This window comes from Colletes latitarsis, chromosome 6 (genome assembly GCF_051014445.1).
Source record: "Colletes latitarsis isolate SP2378_abdomen chromosome 6, iyColLati1, whole genome shotgun sequence".
Taxonomy (NCBI): Eukaryota; Metazoa; Arthropoda; class Insecta; order Hymenoptera; family Colletidae; genus Colletes; species Colletes latitarsis.
In genome coordinates, this window is record NC_135139.1 from 26,052,385 (window position 1) to 26,074,710 (window position 22,326).

Below are 22,326 nucleotides of genomic sequence, written 5' to 3' on the forward strand. Positions count from 1 at the left end.
CTTTTACGATCCAATCGGTATCTCTACCAATGGAAAATTCTTATCGAGGAATAATCACGGGGGCGATGATTGGTTAATGGTACCTTCGCTGCATACTATGCATTCAGGTTATACCTTATCCGAGATCGGCTGCTATCAGCGATTTCTGCATCTCTTCTCTCTTGGAAGTAAACACACTGTGCATACAGGGTGCAAACAAAATGTTTGACGAAGCTTGTTAAACTTCAAAATTTATTTAAAAAAAAAAAAAATTGATACACCCAATACAGGGTGTTCGGTCACCAGGCTTCTTTACAAAGTTATTTCTTAAATTTTTAATTCAATTAAAAAATTTCAAATCATACTGAAAAAATTATTTTTGGCTGCGGGGCTCAATTACAATCATTTTTGGTGAATAAACATACCCTCGAAATCCTACTCTCTTTCGAGAAAAAATTTCGAGAAGGTGTGAAATTTTTCGACAAAATTAAAAAATTTCAAATCGTCTTGGAAAAATTATTTTCGGCTGCGGGGGTCAATTACAATCATTTTTGGTGAATAAACATACCCTCGAAATCCTACTCTCTTTCGAGAAAAAATTTCGAGAAGGTGTGAAATTTTTCGACAAAATTAAAAAATTTCAAATCGTCTTGGAAAAATTATTTTCGGCTGCGGGGGCCAATTACAATAATTTTTGGTGAATAGACATACCCTCGAAATCCTACCCTCTTTCTAGAAAAAATTTCGAGAAGGTGTGAAATTTTTCGACAAAATTAAAAAATTTCAAATCGTCTTGGAAAAATTATTTTCGGCTGCGGGGGTCAATTACAATAATTTTTGTTGAATAGACATACCCCCGAAATACTACCCACTTTCTAGAAAAAATTTCGAGAAGGTGTGAAATTTTTCGACAAAATTAAAAAATTTCAAATCGTCTTGGAAAAATTATTTTCGGCTGCGGGGGCCAATTACAATCATTTTTGGTGAATAAACATACCCTCGAAATCCTACTCTCTTTCGAGAAAAAATTTCGAGAAGGTGTGAAATTTTTCGACAAAATTAAAAAATTTCAAATCATTCTGGAAAAATTATATCTAATTGGAGGGGTCAATTACAAGCATTTTCGGTCATTACACACATCCTTGAAATCCTACCCTCTTTCTAGAAAAAAATTCGGAACGAGCGGAACTTTAAACGTTAATAACTTTTTAACGAAGCCTCCATCGACAAATTAGTATTCTTGATTTTCGTCTTATTTTGGCCACTGGAATCTCCCATTAAAATTTTTCTCAGGGTTGGCCAAGCACCCTGTATATATTATCAGTAATCTTTGGGTTGTGACCAGGATTTTCGGAAAAATCCATCGTGCTTCGAAGGGGAGGGGGAAGAGAAGGGGAAAAAGAGGATCGGTGGTGCGAGCCCAAGTTCGGGGTCGGGAGGAGGATTTTCGCGCCCGCGATGTTCCAGGAAAGTGGCGCCTTTCTCATCGGTGAAAGAGGTCGGTGGGGGGAGAGGACGTCGCGATGCGGCCGAATGTGGAGTAGAATCGCATTACGGGTCGGCTGAGTAACGGAGCGGGCGCAGAGTAGAGCGTATCGCGTGTCGTCTTCTCGTCGACGAGCAGAGCCGGGCGTTCATCGCGCGGAATATTCGAGCTTGCCGCCAGTCGCGTGCTGACCAGCCGACCGTGCGTACGGATAGAATGCTATGACCCGTCGTGATCGTCTGTCCCACGCTTCCGTCGGTCGTCGATGACAGAAAATCGTCGTCGAACGATTCGCTGAGACGCTCGAGGCGATTCGCGTGGCCCGTGCTCGCGATATTCACCGAAAACGCCGGCAGAAATCGGACGATACTTTTCAGTGAATTTGTTTTCGTTTCACATGGCCGTCGGTTCGCGAACGTCTCGCTCGGTAGCAGCGCGCCAGTGAACGAGATCGATCGGTTTCGAGTCGGTCCCGGTAGCCCCGACGTTTCGTTGAAGTTTCAGCGATCGATCGCGGCCGATAGCTAGGCGAGAGATCGGTTGACGCGCCGCGGAGCAACGCCGTGCGTGCAACGATCGCGATCGATCGACCGTCGTTATCGCTTGATGAGTCGCGTTCGACCGTCTCGGATCTGAGGATCCGATCGACGTCGAAGAGGCGAGCGTTATTCGTTGAAAGAACACCAGAGCACGATGCTGAACGACAACGTGTGGAAGCACAGGCGGGTGCCTGTCCCGAAGAGGTGAGCTTGATTATACCGATTTCGAACGACGTTGATCAGTCGACAACTGTGGCTCGACTGTCCTCGAGAAAACATCGTGAATCTAGCAAACAACTCGAACGTCTCTCCTAAGGAGACGCGAAATAATGTCGCGAAACTGTTTAGAAATACGTACGCGTTTCTTTCAAGTTTCGTATTGTGGCATGTGATTGTTTCATCGATCGTAACGATTGCTTCGGTGGGGTCTGACGGTAAACATAACCTACGAGCAGCGTGCGTTCTTTTGCGATAATATCTGAATGGAAAAAGTCAGTTGTGGCAGTTCGACATATTAAGATTTTTAAACGTTTTATTTTAGAATTAGTAGATATAGACCAAGGTATACAAAACTCGTACAAACGATTAATGCAGGAAGAATTAATTAACAGGTTAATTTAGAATATTATAGTCCCCATCTTTCATCTTAAAATTGATCGTTTGATGATCTTTTAGAACCATAAAGTGTCTGATCCATTTAACGCGAGAACCGACTTTCCTATGAACAGCATTAGCCTTTATGGTTATTGGTTCGTAACACTTTTAGCTCGTGTAATCTATATATTGTTACGGCGTGCTCATCTTGGATATTTATTTCTTGTTTATAGCTACGTGCCTTTGTTTTACGAGCTTTTCTATCGATTGCATATTTGTTGATTATTTGTTGTCCGGCAGAAAAAGTTTGACTACATACGATTCGATCGTGTTCGAATAAATATTTCGAGAACAGATATGATTTCCATATCTAGTTTACGTATGCATCTAACAGTTTGGTTCGTTCCTCGTAAATAAATCCCATCAAAAAAAAAAAAAAGAAAGTTTTGGGTATCCACTGATTAATTGATTTCTGTACAAAAGAATTTCGCCACTTATTATATATACTCGTAATACTTAATGCAGTATTAATAGCAGATAACGATTAATTAAAAGCGAAGAAAAAGCGATCTCACGAGGCTCGTGTGTTTTACAATACCGTCTTCATATTTTACAGTAGAACGCGCGAACGAAATATGGCTGTCTCGTTGCTTTACAAATGCACAATTAATTGACTCGGAAAACATTTGTAATGCGTTCACACGTGGACAGTGAATTATTCGGAAGGTATACAATACCCATAAATACTAAGATGAGATTAATTTTTCTTCTATCGCTTCTAATACTTAATCTCCCCGATAATCGATTTTCCCAAGATTAACATTTTCGATAAATGACGGACTGAATAGATCTTATCGGCCGTTGGAAACATTTTCACTTAACGTCTTTGATATTTCTGCAGGAAACAAAGAAAAATTTAGGGTCGTTAAACTCGTTGGAAATCGTATATTTTAGATAGAACCTACGATTGTGTCAGGATAAAGAGCGTAGGAGTTCGTGTTAGGCGTAGGAGGATGCTAGAAATATTATAAAGAAACGCCTACGTAAAAAACGTAGTGAATGACTTGGACTAAATTTCAAAATTAAAATTGTAAATAACAGTGTTCGATTGGGAATTTGTATACAGGGTGTTCGGCCACTCCTGGGAAAAATTTTAATAGAGGATTCTAGAGGCCAAAATAAGATGAAAATCAAGAATACCAATTTGTTGATGGAGGCTTCGTTAAAAAGTTATTAACATTCAAAGTTCCGACCGTATTGAATTTTTTTTCTCGAAAATGCGTAGGATTTCGGGGGTATGTCTATTCACCAAAAATGATTGCAATTGACCCCCGGAACCGAAAATAATTTTTTCAGAATTAATTAAAAATTTTTTTTTTCGTCGAAAAATTTGGGCACCCTGTCGATTTTTCTTAAAAATTCCTTTTTCGTTTTTAGTAATTTTGTTTGACGCCCTACAGAAAAGTTGTCTAATACTTTTTTGTAGGTACCCATGAGCTCTACTTCAGAAAAAAGTTTCATTGAAATATATTCACAATTGTAAGAGTTATAGCTGTTTGAAAATTGGACCATTTTTATGGGGTTTTTCTCATTTTCCGGGGTCAAGGACCAACTTTTCGAATATTTTTGCAATTTGTACATATTCTCCATTAAAATACGCGGAGTTTGCTTTTTTAAACATTAAAATCGTTCATTCCGTTGAGAAGTTATGACGTTTTAAAGATTCGCATGAAAATTCGGGCAGACATTTCTGGCCAGAAATGATATTTTCGGTAAGGAATTTTTTTTTCGAAACTGGGTAGGAATTCGGGGGTATGTCTATTCACCAAAAATGATTGCAATTGACCCCCGGAACCGAAAATAATTTTTTCAGAATTAATTAAAAATTTTTTTTTTCGTCGAAAAATTTGGGCACCCTGTCGATTTTTCTTAAAAATTCCTTTTTCGTTTTTAGTAATTTTGTTTGACGCCCTACAGAAAAGTTGTCTAATACTTTTTTGTAGGTACCCATGAGCTCTACTTCAGAAAAAAGTTTCATTGAAATATATTCACAATTGTAAGAGTTATAGCTGTTTGAAAATTGGACCATTTTTATGGGGTTTTTCTCATTTTCCGGGGTCAAGGACCAACTTTTCGAATATTTTTGCAATTTGTACATATTCTCCATTAAAATACGCGGAGTTTGCTTTTTTAAACATTAAAATCGTTCATTCCGTTCAGAAGTTATGACGTTTTAAAGATTCGCATGAAAATTTGGGCAGACATTTCTGGCCAGAAATTAGATTTTCGGTAAGGAATTTTTTTCTCGAAACTGGGTAGGATTTCGGGGGTATGTCTGTTGACTAAAAATGCTTGCAATTGACCCCTGTATACTTTATTTAACATCCTTGTTGGAATTTGTATTGTTTCGAACATGTGAAAATAGTCGAAAAAGTGGAAAGTGAATAAAGCTACCCATCCGTGTCTACTTAATCGTTTGGTTCAATGTCTTTCTTTGCTATTTGTTGTTATTTATAACCAGAACGTTGTCACTTTAGACGATAATAGTGTCTTTATCGTTCGTTTCAGTCGTGAAATATCGCGAGATCGATTCGTTAGCCACCTAAAGCTTACTATTAACATTTTATTGTTTTCCAACAGACCGTACTAGCAATTAAACGAACTGTTTCCGCGCGATAACATAATTTATTCGTTTACCGATTATAATTGGCGGTTGTGTTCTAGCTCTTGGCTACCGAGAGAAATTGCAATCGCTTGTATAATTCCACGTTCGTTAGAAAAGCGATTACGGGTGTTCAGCAGTTAGAAAAATGAAGTAAACGATTGCAGCCAACTTCAGTCCGCGATAATCGAACGCCATTAAGTTTTCAATTTACCGATCGCGCTACTGGAAGACAAACAGGATTATCGTATAATTAGAAAAATGTCTGTAATCAAATGCGCGGCTAACGTGATCGCCACGACGTTTTAATCGGTCCTCGACTGGTTTGGTTCGAATCCTTTGCTACTGGAGGCGACTGCAGTCACTTATCGTTAGTTGTTGGCTGTTCATCAACAGAACGACTACAGTCGTTCTGCGAAATCGTCCCATGCGATAACAGAACTCACTCGTATATCCTCGGAACAATGTAATACGCTGCCGTGTTTTGGAACGGAATAAAGAAGCTGCTACAATTATCATTTAACTGTATCTACTTAATCGCCATTTCTCTGCGCCAAGAACAATGCCTTAATCGTTGTTTGGCATCATTAAATCTTTAAGCTGCCTCTTGTAGCCAACCGGTAGAACCAGAAAGATGGAGGACAGAGCGCTACTGAATTCAAATAAACGAGAAAGGAACGGTGGATTAATATTAAATGGACGAGGGCTAGAATCGTTTGGTACAATTTAGATTACGGTAAAATATAATAATTACTAACTACTTCTAAAAGAGGCTAAGAACGGTCGAAACTTGAAGATCAGACTCGCGAGTATCACAATTATTTAAATTGTTCCGCTAGAGGGCCATGGCGATGCGTAGCGAATACCCTATCTGCGTGGCAGTAGCTAGGTAACGGTCGCGACGCTAACACGCGTGGAATAATAGCTTACAACGAGATCTCAGGTCGTCTGTGATCGTTAAGCAAGGTTATTTTTCGTATAATTATATCGATTAAACAGATCTTGTACAAATCAATATAAATAACGAACAAACCGAACCTAGTAATTTTTAAGTAAGAAAATAAACACCTAGGTTGGTCGTACGAAAGCAATAAACACGGGACGTTTCGAGAAATTATAATAAACGTGCCAACGGTAATTGTAGCTTACCACGCGTCGGAATTAAGTGTAAAACGAACTGTTTCTTGCTCCTGATGACCAACCTGCATCCTGTTTGGTTATGATTCGAGAACATAGTCGATGCATCGTCGCTTGTCCGAGCACAAAGCGTGAGAGTCGGGGTCTCTCGTGTCTCAAATCGATTTATCAGGCGGCGTTCGACGCGCTAAAATGCTTAACCCCGGAATACCGACGGGTTCAGCAAACGAATGCGTTCTCTCGCTAATAGATAATGTGTCTCTTCTGTTCCTTTATCGCGGCTGGAAGCGTTGGATTTATAGACATGCACGAGCTTTTCCCCCCTCCGATAGCTGGTGAATTATTAGCAACCCGAATGATCGTACAACGCGACCCGTTTCCACAGGATTCGGTGTCCCAACGACGAAGAGGTTAGGTCGACTATACAGGGTGTTCGGCCACCCCTGGGAAAAATTTTAATGGGGGATTCTAGAGGCCAAAATAAGACGAAAATCAAGAATACCAATTTCTTGATGGAAGCTCTGTTACAAAGTTATTAACGTTTCAAGTTCCGCCATTACTGAATTTTTTTCTCGAAAGTGGGTAGGATTTCGGGGGTACGTCTATTCACCAAAAATGATTGTAATTGACCCCCACAGCTAGCAATATTTTTTTCAGAACGATTTGAAATATTTTAATTTCGTCGAAAAATTTCACACCTTCTCGAATTTTTTTCTAGAAAGTGGGTAGGATTTCGAGGGTATGTGTAATGACCAAAAACGATTGTAATTGTCCCCCGCAACCGAAAATAATTTTTTCAGAACGATTTAAAATTTTCTTTTTTTCGTCGAAAAATTTAGGTATCCAATTAGATTTTCGGTAAGGAATTTTTTTCTCGAAAGAGCGTAGGATTTCGGGGGTATGTGTAATCACAAAAAATGATTGTAATTGACCACCACAACCGAAAATAATTTTTTCAGAACGATTTAAAATTTTCTTTTTTTCGTCGAAAAATTTAGGTATCCAATTAGATTTTCGGTAAGGAATTTTTTTCTCGAAAGAGCGTAGGATTTCGGGGGTATGTGTAATGACAAAAAATGATTGTAATTGACCACCACAACCGAAAATAATTTTTTCAGAACGATTTAAAATTTTCTTTTTTTCGTCGAAAAATTTAGGTATCCAATTAGATTTTCGGTAAGGAATTTTTTTCTCGAAAGAGCGTAGGATTTCGGGGGTATGTGTAATGACAAAAAATGATTGTAATTGACCCCCGCGACCGAAAATAATTTTTTCAGAACGATTTAAAATTTTCTTTTTTTCGTCGAAAAATTTAGGTATCCAATTAGATTTTCGGTAAGGAATTTTTTTCTCGAAAGAGCGTAGGATTTCGGGGGTATGTGTAATGACAAAAAATGATTGTAATTGACCACCGCAACCGAAAATAATTTTTCCAGAACGATTTGAAAAATTTTTTTTTCGCCGAAATATTTCAGCGCCTATCCGATTTTTTTTCTCGAAAGTGGGTAGGATTTCGGGGGTATGTGTATTCACCAAAAATGATTGTAATTGACCCCCGCAACCGAAAATAATTTTTCCAGGACGATTTGAAATTGTTGAATTTAATTGTTAATAACTTTTTAACGAAGCCTCCATCGGCAAATTGGCATTCTTGATTTTCGTCTTTTTTTGGCCTCAAGAATCCCCTATTAAAATTTTTCCCCAGGGTGGTCGAACACCTTGTAATCCGGGAGGTAGCGAATATTTTTCTACGCAGAAAGTCGATCCATTTTACGTCGAATAAATGCCAATTTATTGCTTTGACGCTTCATCGATTATGATTCATCGAGTGCATTTCGTTAACTCTTCGACTGGGGCGCCACCTAACCCAGAACCGTCAGTTTCACGCGTTCGGAGACTGAATCAGATTTTTCATCGATTCCAAACGGATTCTCGTTTCCGTTTTTGCGACGTTCGAGTGACCGGTTCGCGTATCGATCCGTGATCATTCGTAGCCGCATTTAAGAACTTCATTTAACAAGGAAGACGGATCGAAACATTCCTAAATGACGTTTAGATGTATCTTCCCGGTGAGTACGGTCGATGTAATGGATTAAAGGTCATTGAGCGAGGGCCGCGCGGCGCTGCAACTGCGAACAAATCGATCCATCACGTTGATTGGACGGCGGAATAATGCGAATTGTGCAAGAATCGTGAACGACCGATTCGTCGTTACGACGTGTCCCGCGTAAATTCATGGCCACTTTCTTCCGCAGTGTCGCGAACCAGGCGCGATAATTGCTTCGCGTTGCACCGAGTTCTGGTAACTTTTTTCAGAAAATCGTGTAAAAATTTTTTAATTAATCGCATTTCCCCGGAACCTTGAAATCCCGAAACTGTATTTTAATACCGGTGGTAATAGGAGAAGGGTTGAAAAACAGAGAGAGAGAAATAAGTCTGACGATTATAGTAAATGTAATATTTGGCTTACATAAGAGCATTGCTGCACTACTCATTAATTAGTCAAACGAATATTTCAAGTAAGAGTGTTATATTGCACCGAGTGAAAAGGAAATTAATTACTGATTATTAGTGGCAGTGATTTAAGAACGTTATAAGCACCAATATAATCTATTTTGTAATTGGGACCAGTGGTTAAGAACATTTTTAATTACGTTTCGTTACAATTATGCACGGGACATCGAGCATCCCGTGTTTCTTAATTCCTTTTCCAAACGATTTACAATATCGTCGACGACGTCAAATTTTTGTTTCGTAATCCATTCTATGGAAGAAGAAAAATACTTTCAGACGTGGAAAAAGCTTTCGATATAATCTCGAAGGACCATTAGGTAAATTGCAGAAGCTACCCAGTTATTTGCTCAGCGTTAGAAACGCGACATCTTTCAAAGAAATACAAGCTGGGACATCTCAAAGAAGCACAATAGGTTCCTTCACATATCCATTACCGCAAATATATCCTCTGGAACGGAAATATACTGGGTGAATCGATGAAAATGGGACGAGATATATTCTTCGATTCTTCAAAGGAAGATAAAGGGCAAATCTAGGTTATGTTAGCTTTCATTTATCGCCGCTAGTTTTCTCTAGATGTCGCTGTCGCTGGGGAATAACTCTAGAACTACGATGAAATTTCGTTTCGTAGATTGCAGATTATTTAATTCGATAACAAGTTTCAAAACAAAACGTTTGAGAGTGAATCGTTTATAATATTCATCGATTCCAAGCCGCTAAATATCAAAGTTCAGAAATGTCTAGGGAATTTACACGAAAACTGCGACTTTGCGTATAATTTAACACGAAACAGCTCGTTAAATGCTAAGCAGTCGGATTAATATCAATTTGCATGGCATCAGAGGGCCAAAATAAGAATTTTTATTTCTTTCTCAACGATGATCTTTCGTACAGGATATTATGGCCATTCGTACGAATCACTTATGCAATAAAAACGAAAAGTCCACGTAATCTTTGGTTGAAATTGCTACGCATATTGGAATAGCAGAAATATTATACAATACTATTAGAACATATCTTAAATCGTATCAATACGATTTATAAACTCATGCTTAACACGTTTATGTTACTGTGCGTTTAGCTTATCCCATTGGGTATGCGTCACGAATCTAGCTTATCTCGTTACTTATGCAACACTATGATTTGTGCTTGAATCCGTCGTCACAGATACGTAACTACCTATAATTTCGTTATAGTTAGGTTAGGTTCAGCTTGCCTCGATAGAATATACATATTATTTTTGCTTTTAACATGACGATCTGTTTGTAATGGGAGAGCTGACATTCAAAAATACATAAATGTTTTTTAATCGTCATTATAAAATGTTGGATAGTTTTTTAGAAAGTGAAATTGAATTTATGTCGATTTACCTTGGTCTGGAATGAGAATATCCGTGAACTTAGCAAACACTGGAGAATACAACTAGAAGATACTTTAAGAAAACTTGAAAACTTTTTCTAAAAATTTCAATTTATTATTTCGTAGGATTTAAAACTCACGTTGCACGGCCTGTGCCTGTGCTTTAAAACTGAATGCTTAGGGAGAAAATCATGCATAAAGTATCGACAATTTATCAACATACAGATACGCATAACGCAATAACTCATTCGATTTTTATCGCTTATCATATCTTTGTTGAATGTTTTATGGCGCCATTATCCACACTAGTATAAACGTTATAGATCAGAGTAAAACAACGAGTATGTAATTATAATAATACGTATATGACTGAATACTTCCAATAGTAAATAGTATTTAAAGGTTAGGTTTAAAACAGTATTCCTGAATGCTTCCTCGTATAAAAAATAAAACATTATTGAGAATATGATACATTAGATAAAGCAGAATAAAACGAGAGGTGTATAAACATGTAAGAAGCAAGGTGCAACTAAAGTGCCGCTATTAAAACTTAACCTCAATCTGGGGTTAGATTGTAAAACAGCGGTTTGCTGAACCATGGCTCTTTCATCTTGCTTCCTCCATGTACCATGTTTTTTTCATGGACTTGTACTTGCGTTTTATTACGACGAACAGAGTCGTTAAATGGAAAATAAAAAGAATTAATTAGTCCATTCGTTAGTTTGAAAATTAAAAAATTAAAATCTTCTCGAGGATTTTTATCAGATGAAGCATTCCGTCATTAACGACACACCTGTTCTCCGCAATCGATCGTAATAACATCAATGTTGGAGGTCAACGAACCAAGGTCTGTTGCAGGTAGCACTCATTATCCTCGCCGTTTACAAGAATTGAAAGTCGGGCGGCGTATCAATGTCATTGCTAGCAGTAATGGTTTCTAAAGTCGGTTTACGAGACCGTTATTACCGTGAACTCTCACTGGCTCGGCGAACGTCACGCGCGGTATCTGTACTTTCGATCGGGACCATTCGTTTCAACAATATCGGCAATTTGCACGTACTTCATCGGGATTGTCATCCGACGGACAGACAAGCAGCAGCTTAAGTGGTTTCACGGCGGATCGTAAACGATTCACGATGTCCCCTGGTCGTGCTATTTGCTTAAAAGGGGTACAAAGGAGTTATCTACTTGGAAGCGTCCAAGAAAACAGCAGGAAGGCACGCTAATGGTGTCTCGCTTATTAAGGCAATTTCTACCCGTTTAATCGACGAGTTGGGAAAGTTAATATTTATTGCCCGCGAAAACAATGATTCGGACAAAAGGAGATTCCAGAAACTCGTACAATTCAGATCTTTTTTTACGTGTAATTATTCGAATAATTCCACTCGCCTTAATATGGATATTTGTATAAATTTAGTTGATCAATTACGTCGCGTGGGTGCAGAATCGTTTCCTCCATTTTGCGTCATTTACATGCTCTACTCTGTCAGCCATTTTGTCACGGTTTTTGGCAACTCTGCACCGGTTTTTCCCCCTCTCCACTGATAAACAAAATTAGCACAGCCCCAGTTTGAAAATAATAGGACGTTTAGAAACTCGATACGCGTCAAGTGTGGCTATCGATCGTACCGTCGATCTCACGTTTCAGAGAGTGGAAAGCCGTGGAAACGCGCGTCGTTTGCACGGGTTAATGGCGTGCAGGAAAATGGCGGGCCGACTGGAGGCAACTTAGTCGCCGAATCGTCGAACGAGGCCTTAAACGTGCATAATTACTGTTGCTTTTTACGAGACGCGTACGAGTTCCGTGCTTAAAGCTGCTCGCGTGCTGAAACTAACCAGGCGCCTCTTGTACTTTCGTGGCGTTCGAAGTGGCGATACCATTAAAAACACGCGATGTTGCCCTCCCCTCGCTAAAAATTCCACCATGCTTCCGCGGTCTTTGCACTTTCTGTAAAATGATTACTGTAAATACTTTTACAACAAATTCGATTAAATGGGGAATATCATCCGTGGGAAAAATTTTAATGGCAGATTCTAGAGGCCAAAATAAGACGAAAATCAAGAATACCAATTTCTTGATGGAGGCTTTGTTAAAAAGTTATTGACATTTAAAGTTTTGTCCGTTCTGAATTTTTTTCTCGAAAACGCGTAGGAATTCGGGGGTATGTCTATTCATAAAAAATGATTGTAATTGATCCCCGCGACCGAAAATAATTTTTTCAGAACGATTCGAAATTTTTGATTTCCGTCGAAAAATTTCAGTACCTACTCGAATTTTTTTCTTGAAAATGCGTAGGATTTCGGGGGTAGGTCTATTCACCAAAAATTATTGTAATTGACCCCTGCAACCGAAAATAATTTTTCCAGAACGATTTGAAATGTTTTAATTTCGTCTAAAAATTTCACACCTTCTCGAATTTTTTTCTTGAAAATGCGTAGGATTTCGGGGGTATGTCTATTCATAAAAAATTACTGTAATTGAACCCTGTAACTAAATATAATTTTTTTAGTATGATTTGAAATTTTTTAATTTCAACGAAAAATGTCACACCTTCTGGAATTTTTTTCTCGAAAGTGGGTAGGATTTCGAGGGTACGTGTAATGACTAAAAATGCTTGTAATTGACACCTGTAACTAAATATAATTTTTTCAGAACGATTTGAAATGTTTTAATTTCGTCTAAAAATTTCAGTACTTACTCGAATTTTTTTCTAGAAACTGGGTAGGATTTCGGGGGTAGGTCTCTTCACCAAAAATTATTGTAATTGACCCCTGTAACTAAATATAATTTTTTCAGAACGATTTGAAATGTTTTAATTTCGTCTAAAAATTTCAGTACCTACTCGAATTTTTTTCTTGAAAATGCGTAGGATTTCGGGGGTATGTCTATTCATAAAAAATTATTGTAATTGAACCCTGTAACTAAATATAATTTTTTCAGAACGATTTGAAATGTTTTAATTTCGTCTAAAAATTTCAGTACCTACTCGAATTTTTTTCTAGAAACTGGGTAGGATTTCGGGGGTAGGTCTCTTCACCAAAAATTATTGTAATTGACCCCTGTAACTAAATATAATTTTTTCAGAACGATTTGAAATGTTTTAATTTCGTCTAAAAATTTCACACCTTCTCGAATTTTTTTCTAGAAAGTGGATAGGATTTTAGGGGTATGTGTAATGACCAAAAATTATTGTAATTGACCCCCGCAACCGAAAATAATTTTTCCAGAACGATTCCAAATTTTTGAATTTAATTGTTAATAACTTTTTAAGGAAGTCTCCATCAACAAATTGGTATTCTTGATTTTCGTCTTATTTTGGCCTCTAGAATCTCCCATTAAAATTTTTCCCATGGTTGACCGAACACCCTTATCATTTGGCAGTCTGCGAATTTCGTTTCAATTCATCTCAATTCCATCTTGATAGACTGATCCCATTAGTATTTGAAAGTTTGTATTCCATTAGTACTCGAAAGAATTTATAAGAAACAAAGTGACGCGGTAAAAAAATGTGTGATGAGAAGAGAGCGTCGTTTCCCCGTTGAAGCAATAAGTGTGATAGGCAACTTTCATGCGAACGATTTTAGAAAAACAGGTGTTGTACGAACGAGGAACGTCGAAGAGTTTGATGCGCGAGCGAATATATCCGGAAATTGGATCGACAGTGATTTATTTAAATTGTAATCGTTAATGTATGTACCATTGCACGTCGAAGCATCCGGTTCCAACAAATGATCGAAACTATTAAGACCCGTATGTTCTCGAACAGAAATAGACGAGAGGGTATCTAACTTTCAGATATTAAATGATGGTACGTACTCGATTCGTATAGAGATTCTTCTATATCCGACGAAAGATTAATTGACTCGGAAATACTGGCATCGAGCAACCTGTACGAGAAGCGTTTTAACGTCTCGATCAAAGGTTAGAGGAGTCGATGACTCGCGTCTAAGGGCCCAGGGATATTTCACAACGGCCACTATCTCTACGATCAACGTTTAAAAGTAATTGAAAAGTTTGGAAAAGCAGAATAATTTGTGACACGGATGTCAAAACGAGTTCTACCATGCCTATCTATTTCCTTGGGTGGTCCCCCGTCACGACCCACGGTGGGGGTCAATAAATACCACAATGAAAAGCACGTTCCACTGAGATAGCTGAAACCCTCTCGTTACGAAAAATCCGACAGAAACATCAACATGGTAATCGATAACGTGTACCGCACGGGCTTCGACGAAGAAGCTTATCCCGTTCCCCGAGAAACCGCTTCGATACCCAGCCACGCTGGCTGACAATCGCGCTTGGGAGAAACGAACGGGTGTCCAGATAAAAGAAAACGAGAAACGAACGGTATCGGTCGCGAGACGCAGTGTCAACGACACACGGACGAGAAAACCGTAAGGTGGAACAGTGTAAAGTCGGTTTGAACTATTCTATCCGCATTATCGCGGATCCTATTGGTCTGTGATCGCACGAGGCTATTGGTGGACAGATACGGGCAGCGTGTGGGTTCCACCAATCCGGAGTCAGAGCTCTGTTCGCGCCGTCGGTGCAGTTGTGGTGCAGTAGCTACTGCGCATTGTCTCTACGACTGCACAAACTTCTATGGAGATTTCATGGATAAATTAATATATAAATTACGATCTATGCATTTGTTCGACTTTTGATTTTTAATTGAAGCCCGTTGCTAAATTTCTAGGAGCACTTCCAGGTTGGAATAGGTCAGAATGATTGTAGACCTGGGCGTAGACCATGGCACATGGCGCGACAGGTTAGGTTATCGTCCTGTATAATGAGTCCGCGTATCTGGAAACTCGATTACTCTACATAGCGGGCCCGCATTATTCCGTCCCGTTCGAATTTCATGAGCGTTAGATAGTTGCAACCATGACACTCCGGAACCCGCACACGTGTTTACCCGCTAAAGGGGTCACAGGGTCAGATCGACAGATACTCGAAGACTGCAACGGATCCTGACTGCGATTAGCGCGACCTCTTCGAGTCTTCTTAGTTTAACGCTCGTTAGAACGTTTATTGTTGACGACCGGGCCCTGGTTTAACCTCTTCATAGCACAGACGAGGTTATGCCAAGACAAATTTTTCGACGAAAATAAAAATTTCAAATTGGTCTGGAAAAATTATATTTGGTTACAGGGGTCAATTACAAGCATTTTTAGTCATTACCCGTACCCTCGAAATCCTACCCACTTTCGAGAAAAAAATTCCAGAAGGTGTGACATTTTTCGTCGAAATTAAAATATTTCAAATCGTTCTGAAAAAAATATTGTTAGCTGTGGGGGTCAATTACAATCATTTTTGGTCATTACACTTACCCCCGAAATACTACCCACTTTCGAGAAAAAAATTCCAGAAGGTGTGAAATTTTTCGTCGAAATTAAAATATTTCAAATCGTTCTGAAAAAAATATTGTTAGCTGTGGGGGTCAATTACAATCATTTTTGGTCATTACACTTACCCCCGAAATACTACCCACTTTCTAGAAAAAAATTCGAAAAGGTGTGAAATTTTTCGTCGAAATTAAAATATTTCAAATCGTTCTGAAAAAAATATTGTTAGCTGTGGGGGTCAATTACAAGCATTTTTAGTCATTACACGTACCCTCGAAATCCTACCCACTTTCGAGAAAAAAATTCCAGAAGGTGTGACATTTTTCGTCGAAATTAAAAAATTTCAAATCATACTAAAAAAATTATATTTAGTTACAGGGGTCAATTACAAGCATTTTTAGTCATTACACGTACCCTCGAAATCCTACCCACTTTCGAGAAAAAAATTCGAGAATGTGTGACATTTTTCGTCGAAATTAAAATATTTCAAATCATACTAAAAAAATTATATTTAGTTACAGGGGTCAATTACAAGCATTTTTAGTCATTACACGTACCCTCGAATTCCTACCCACTTTCGAGAAAAAAATTCCAGAAGGTGTGAAATTTTTCGTCGAAATTAAAATATTTCAAATCGTTCTGAAAAAAATATTGTTAGCTGTGGGGGTCAATTACAATCATTTTTGGTCATTACACTTACCCCCGAAATACTACCCACTTTCTAGAAAAAAATTCGAAAAGGTGTGAAATTTTTCGTCGAAATTAAAATATTTCAAATCGTTCTGAAAAAAATATTGTTAGCTGTGGGGGTCAATTACAAGCATTTTTAGTCATTACACGTACCCTCGAAATCCTACCCACTTTCGAGAAAAAAATTTCAGAAGATGTGAAATTTTTCGTCGAAATTAAAAAATTTCAAATCATACTAAAAAAATTATATTTAGTTACAGGGATCAATTACAAGCATTTTTAGTCATTATTCGTACCCTCGTAATCCTTCCCACTTTCGAGAAAAAAATTCGAGAAGGTGTGACATTTTTCGTCGAAATTAAAAAATTTCAAATCATACTAAAAAAATTATATTTAGTTACAGGGGTCAATTACAAGCATTTTTAGTCATTACACGTACCCTCGAAATCCTACCGACTTTCGAGAAAAAAATTCGAGTAGGTACTGAAATTTTTAGACGAAATTAAAAAATTTCAAATCATACTAAAAAAATTTTATTTAGTTACAGGGGTCAATTACAAGCATTTTTAGTCATTACACGTACCCTCGAAATCCTACCCACTTTCGAGAAAAAATTCATTACCGAATGTTTGAGGTGAATCTAACCTAAATTGTACGATTGTAATTGATCCGAAGTATAGTTTCGTGGAAATCATTTGTTCCCGTTCGATAGTAATCGGTGTAATTAAGTAATTTCTAAATGGTTTCAGTTACTTTGTAATTAACGACGATTAGTAGTAATTACCACGATGACCTAATAATTATACAACGATTAATCCAATATGAATACTGTTAAACGAGGAAAATGTTACTTTGTACGCGATCGACTAATTAACATCATTCTTCGCGTCGATAAGCAATCTTCGTTGCACGAAGTATCCGCGAGGTTTCTCGAAAGTATTAATTGTGCTCGTCGGGGCACGTAATCGTCGAAGGAATCTAACACACGATGCCTTAGTCGATTTTAGGGTGAGCCTTGCACGGCCATTTTCATGGTCAGCGCCACGTAGCGATAATTTAAATATACGCCGGTGGAATCGCGATGCTTCGAACAAGGATGTAACAGTTTCGACAATTAGTTTCGACCACAGCTACGATTGCATGGAAATTGTCAATCACAATCTCCCACGCGGGTGTAGCATCAACCGTTCGTATGTACAATAGTAATCAAAGCTTCCTTCGACCCGCGGTTGGTCCTACAATTGCGTAATCATCGTTGCAGACAACGCGAATTCAAAATACAAATGCGTTCTTTGCCAGTCGATACGAATTTAAATTTGAAAATCAACCCTTCGCGCTCCAAGAATTTTCCGTGATATTTATTACAAAATTTACAAAATTATTTTACGTATACTTACATTACGTATGTCCAAGCAAATATGTGGGTATTTTATTTAAGGTACTCAAAATAATTACCGTTAAACCGAATGTACGGAAGTTAACGGTAATCGTTTAGAACGCCTAAAATAAAATAGTCACATATTTGCACAGAAGCACAAATCAGAATGTCCATATTTGCGGTTCGTTTTAACAAGGTTTCCAGTGTTAATTTTTCTCTTTCACGAGATCGTGTCCTATTCGGTTCACCTTTACTCTGCACATTAAACGACGATCGATCGAAAAAGAAAAACCGTCCAGGAAAGGTAGGAAAGTGTCGTGAATTCTTTTCAACGACGCAGTCACACTTTCGATACGGAAGCATATCCAAGAATCGTTAGAAGCTCTAACAAATCGGAAAATAACAACGACAACGCGACACTGAAATTGCATAATTTCCCCGGCTCGTACGGCGTAACGTTTCTCGGAATCAACATTGTTTGGTCGAAATAAAAAGAATATTTTCCCTCGTGATCGCGATCTAAGAAATCGCCCATCAGAATTTCCGGTTTTCGACAACGCTGTCGTTGCAACGTTAAAAAAAAAAAAGATGACAGATGACCACCGTAGATCCTCGATTATAGTAGAGACTTATTCGTTCCACAAACCGAGCGCATGCGCGCTGAGGAACATTCTTCTCCAGTTTTGCATCTGCCCGATGACGGCGGTCTTTCTTCCACGGTCGACGAGAGATCGCTTCTTGCGCGCGAAACCAGGTCGCACGCGAGCCATCTCCGTGAACAGGATGATCAATTGCGAGACAGATGACTTTGCCATGCCCTGTTTCCTCTCGCCGCTGACAACCCACATGACAGCCCACTCGTGACACTTGAGGACGTGCTCGAGTTCTGACGTTCCTCTCTTTATTCATTCGCGAAAAAGGTTCTCTTCCACTAATCGGTCCGGTTATAATTCTTCCACGAGAAGAAGGCACAGCGTGTTTACATCCCCACTCCTGTTGCTGTCCACTAACTCACAGCTATTGGTCGAAAACGGTAACGAAGATCAAGTGGCAGCCAATCAGCGGACTGCAGCAGGAGTGGGGATGAAAACACGCTGTGCCTTCTTCTCGTGGAAGGACGATACATGTACGAATATCTACGCAAAATAAAAGCTTCGTAGGTTTATTAGCTTTCTTTTAATCAATTTCCAGAAGTCACATCATTTTTCTGAACCTTCCTACGGAGGTGAATTTCAACACTAAGCGGACGTTTATGCACAGCAATGTCATTGAGTCACGTAGTCACTTATGTATATCTCTCGTAACAGCCGTAGTCGACAACCGAAAAAAAGGACAGCGAGAACGAATGAGAGAAAGCAAACAGCAGTCGATGAGAAGGATAGCGAGCGAGAGAGAATGAGAAAGATACGAACTGCAGTCGAAGAACTGTGGTCCGAGGGTCCCCAAGTCAGGTTAGGTTCGGGGCTCGTTTTAAGAATCATCGCTGTCTGCAACGTCAACACCGGGAATGATTGATCGCGATCGTCGACTGCATTTTGTCGGTACAGGTGTTTCATTTCACGTTTCTTTCGCAGGACCATCGAGCTGATCGCATTGATAGCGATTTCCAGCACCCTCTTCCTCTTCCTGCACACGAGAGAGTTGCACTCGCGTCTGCGAAAAATGGAGGTGCGCCTTCAGCCTGGAGAGGACGAGATGCTGCCGGAAAATCAACTCTCCTTCGGTGAGTTTCACTCCTCTGCGCCGCCTTTGTAAACTTTCTCGACGAATGCGAAAAATATGTTTGGCGCGAAGTACTTCGTCGCCATTAAATTCTTCCGGCGAACGAATCCCCGCGCGTATATTTACGGTGGCCCGTGAACACGCGTGGCAACTTCGCCAGTACATCGTTTGACAAAACGTTGTTACGAAAGCTTGCATAATATTTTAATCGGTAAGTAACGTTCGCACGACTGCCGGATGAAATTTTATTCTTCTCTGAATGCTGGAAAAAATGCAGTAATTGCGAGCCGTACGATATCAGTTGGAAAGTTTCCTCGGTGAAAAGTGGCTCCATCGCCATTGTTTACACCGCCGGGTAAATACTGGAAGCACGGAACGGAATCGTAACGTTCGTGAGAGTTACGAATTATTCGTGGAACGACGACTTTCCCACGAAAGAAACTAATGCGTATACATCTTTTGGCGTGACAAATCGCCATCCATCGGAACGTCGAACTCGCCGGAGTCGAATCGATCCGCAAGGGTCAGAAGTAGAATCTAGCCTCCGTTTGAAACTCGATATATGTCGCGGAGTTTATTATCTGTCGTCGCGAAATCGATGCTACGCCGGGATGTATTCGTATCGCTCCTATCCACGAGAAAAACATTTGTTTCGAAACGTCGCGACGGATCTCGGTTATCGGGGGTAATGTTTCTTCTCAAGTTTCTCGATTTATGGCGAGTAAACCGCGGAACGGAATTGAAATACGTGGTTCGACAATTAAATTTATGTATTCGTCGAGAGTCTTTCGTTGGGAATTTCTTCCGATCGTGAGGGGATTGCGGAATATTACGCGAAAGTCTGGGTTCATTTAAGGAACTCGAAAAGCAAGATGGCGGCCATTGGTCAAGTAGGTTCTGACGAAACTAGAGACTTATACAGTGTTAAACTATGGGAAAAATTTTAATGGGAGATTCTAGAAGCCAAAATAAGACGAAAATCAAGAATATCAATTTCTCGACTGAGGCTTCGTTAAAAAGTTATTAACAATTAAATTAAAAAATTTCAAATCGTCCTGGAAAAATTATTTTTAGTTAGAGGGGTCAATTACGATCATTTTTGGTGAATAGACATACCCTCGAAATCCTACCCATTTTCGAGAAAAAAATTCAGGTAGGTGCTGAAATTTTTCGGCGAAAAAACATTTTTTCAAATTGTTCTAAAAAAATTATTTTCGGTTGTAGGGGTCAATTACAAACATTTTTGGTGAATAGACGTACCCCCGAAATCCTGCGCATTTTCGAGAAAAAAATTCAGTAAGGGTGGAACTTTACACGTTAATAACTTTTCAACGAAGCCTCAATGAACAAATTGGTATTCTTGATTTTCGTCTTATTTTGGCCTCTAGAATTCTCCATTAAAGTTTTTCCCAAGGGTGGCCGAACACCCTGTATAGAGTCATTTATAGTTAATTTAAAAGATTCATTTATATCGAATCGAATATAGCCAATTGCGTTGTGTTCGCCACTAGAGGACTCTTCTTTCATACCAACCACTTAAAATGTAAATTCCTAATTCGACGCGCGACTCACACTCGCGCCATCGTTTCGCATTCGCGCCACACGCTGTCGAACATAACCTCACATTCGTTAATTTTAAAAACGATTTGGGACAATCGTGGTGTCTGAGAAGGTGTTGTGATTAATTCGATTCATCCGCGACCGGGTCAACGAAGAATGTTGAATCGCCTCCTGAGCTAGTTTCGTAGTAATTAAAAGACCCGCTGATGTCGGTGGTGTGTGCGAAAGAAAATTTTCAAATTGGCTCGGGGAATCGCGACACAATGAATCGACACGGATGCTAGTTTAACACTGGCCATCGTACACGCGAATATATTCTCTGTTCTTCGAGGAGGATCCGACTTCCCGGTTGAAGAAGGTCAAGGTGTGAGAGTGAACGTACTAAGTGCACGTTCGTCGTCGGTGGAAGCGTGCACTTGGCGTCCACGTCGTGCGTGTATATGTGTATTAGATTATTATCATTTCCAGCGGGTAGCATTTCGCATTCGCGAGATACGTAACGGTATCGGGGTCCTCGTTTATCTGTAATGCGCTAATTAGTTACCGCGGACCCACCGCGTGGTGTTCCGCTTTTCCTTGAAACGACTACCGTCTCCGACTCGTTGCGACGCTTTTTCCTAACCTATCTATCAACCGTTCTCCTTTATCTCGCAGTTATCAAGTCCTGCCATCGGTAATTCAAATTTCCCATCGTATTTTCGATTTAATGAAACGAAACAGCTCGTTTGCATTCATTAACGCTTCTGTAGGCACGCCGGGTGTCTAATAGACTGGAGTTCATTATACTGCTGGTTAAAGCGTGTATAGACACGTAAATTATAGTACTCGTGGACGAAATATTTTTAGCGTTGTGTAAAAATTCGTGGGTCTCGTTGCTTGGACCAGATGTGGGCAAAACGTAATCTACGTTTGCTAGAGTAAAATTATACTTTAATTACTCTGTAATTAATATATTTTGTGTCTTTCTATCATCAAGAATGAGCAATTAAATTGCTTCATACTCTGTTAAATTTCCTTACGTGCGTCGTTCTAGAAAGCACAAACAATGAAATATTTAAGTATCAGTGGATGAGAAAAGTTTGTATTTTCGAATTGAAATTGCAGAAATTTTGCATGTTTTACTGTTCATAGTATATGTTTTTGGAGTTTCGAACGCGGATGTAAATACGTTTCCATGGTTTGTAAAGTGGTCTGGAGGGTTGTCGTAAATATGGGAAAAGGGACGGAGACGTCGAAATAGCTTGAGGTTATAAATATTAATAATTGAATATTCGCCGGGGGGGACGTTCTGACAGGCGTTCCGACGATCCTCCATTACGATAACAGCCACGATGCAATTTGTATAATTATGAATATTCCG

General features: G+C 39.2%; 1 protein-coding gene across 4 annotated transcripts in view; it reads left to right on the plus strand.

Annotated features, from left to right (window-relative positions):
• Positions 1 to 1,581: 1,581 nt before the first annotated feature.
• Pip (heparan sulfate 2-O-sulfotransferase pipe) overlaps positions 1,582 to 22,326 on the plus strand; it is a 69,839-nt gene continuing 49,094 nt past the window's right edge. For 2 of the 4 annotated variants that reach the window (XM_076767365.1, XM_076767366.1), the window contains exons 1-2: positions 19,055 to 19,135; positions 19,259 to 19,407. In XM_076767365.1, coding sequence (XP_076623480.1) covers positions 19,080 to 19,135; positions 19,259 to 19,407 — 205 coding nt within the window. In that variant the 5' untranslated portion in view covers positions 19,055 to 19,079. Of the gene's footprint in view, positions 2,209 to 8,289; positions 8,467 to 19,054; positions 19,136 to 19,258; positions 19,408 to 22,326 lie in introns of those variants that run through there. The other 2 variants (XM_076767367.1, XM_076767368.1) reach the window with 2 other exon arrangements.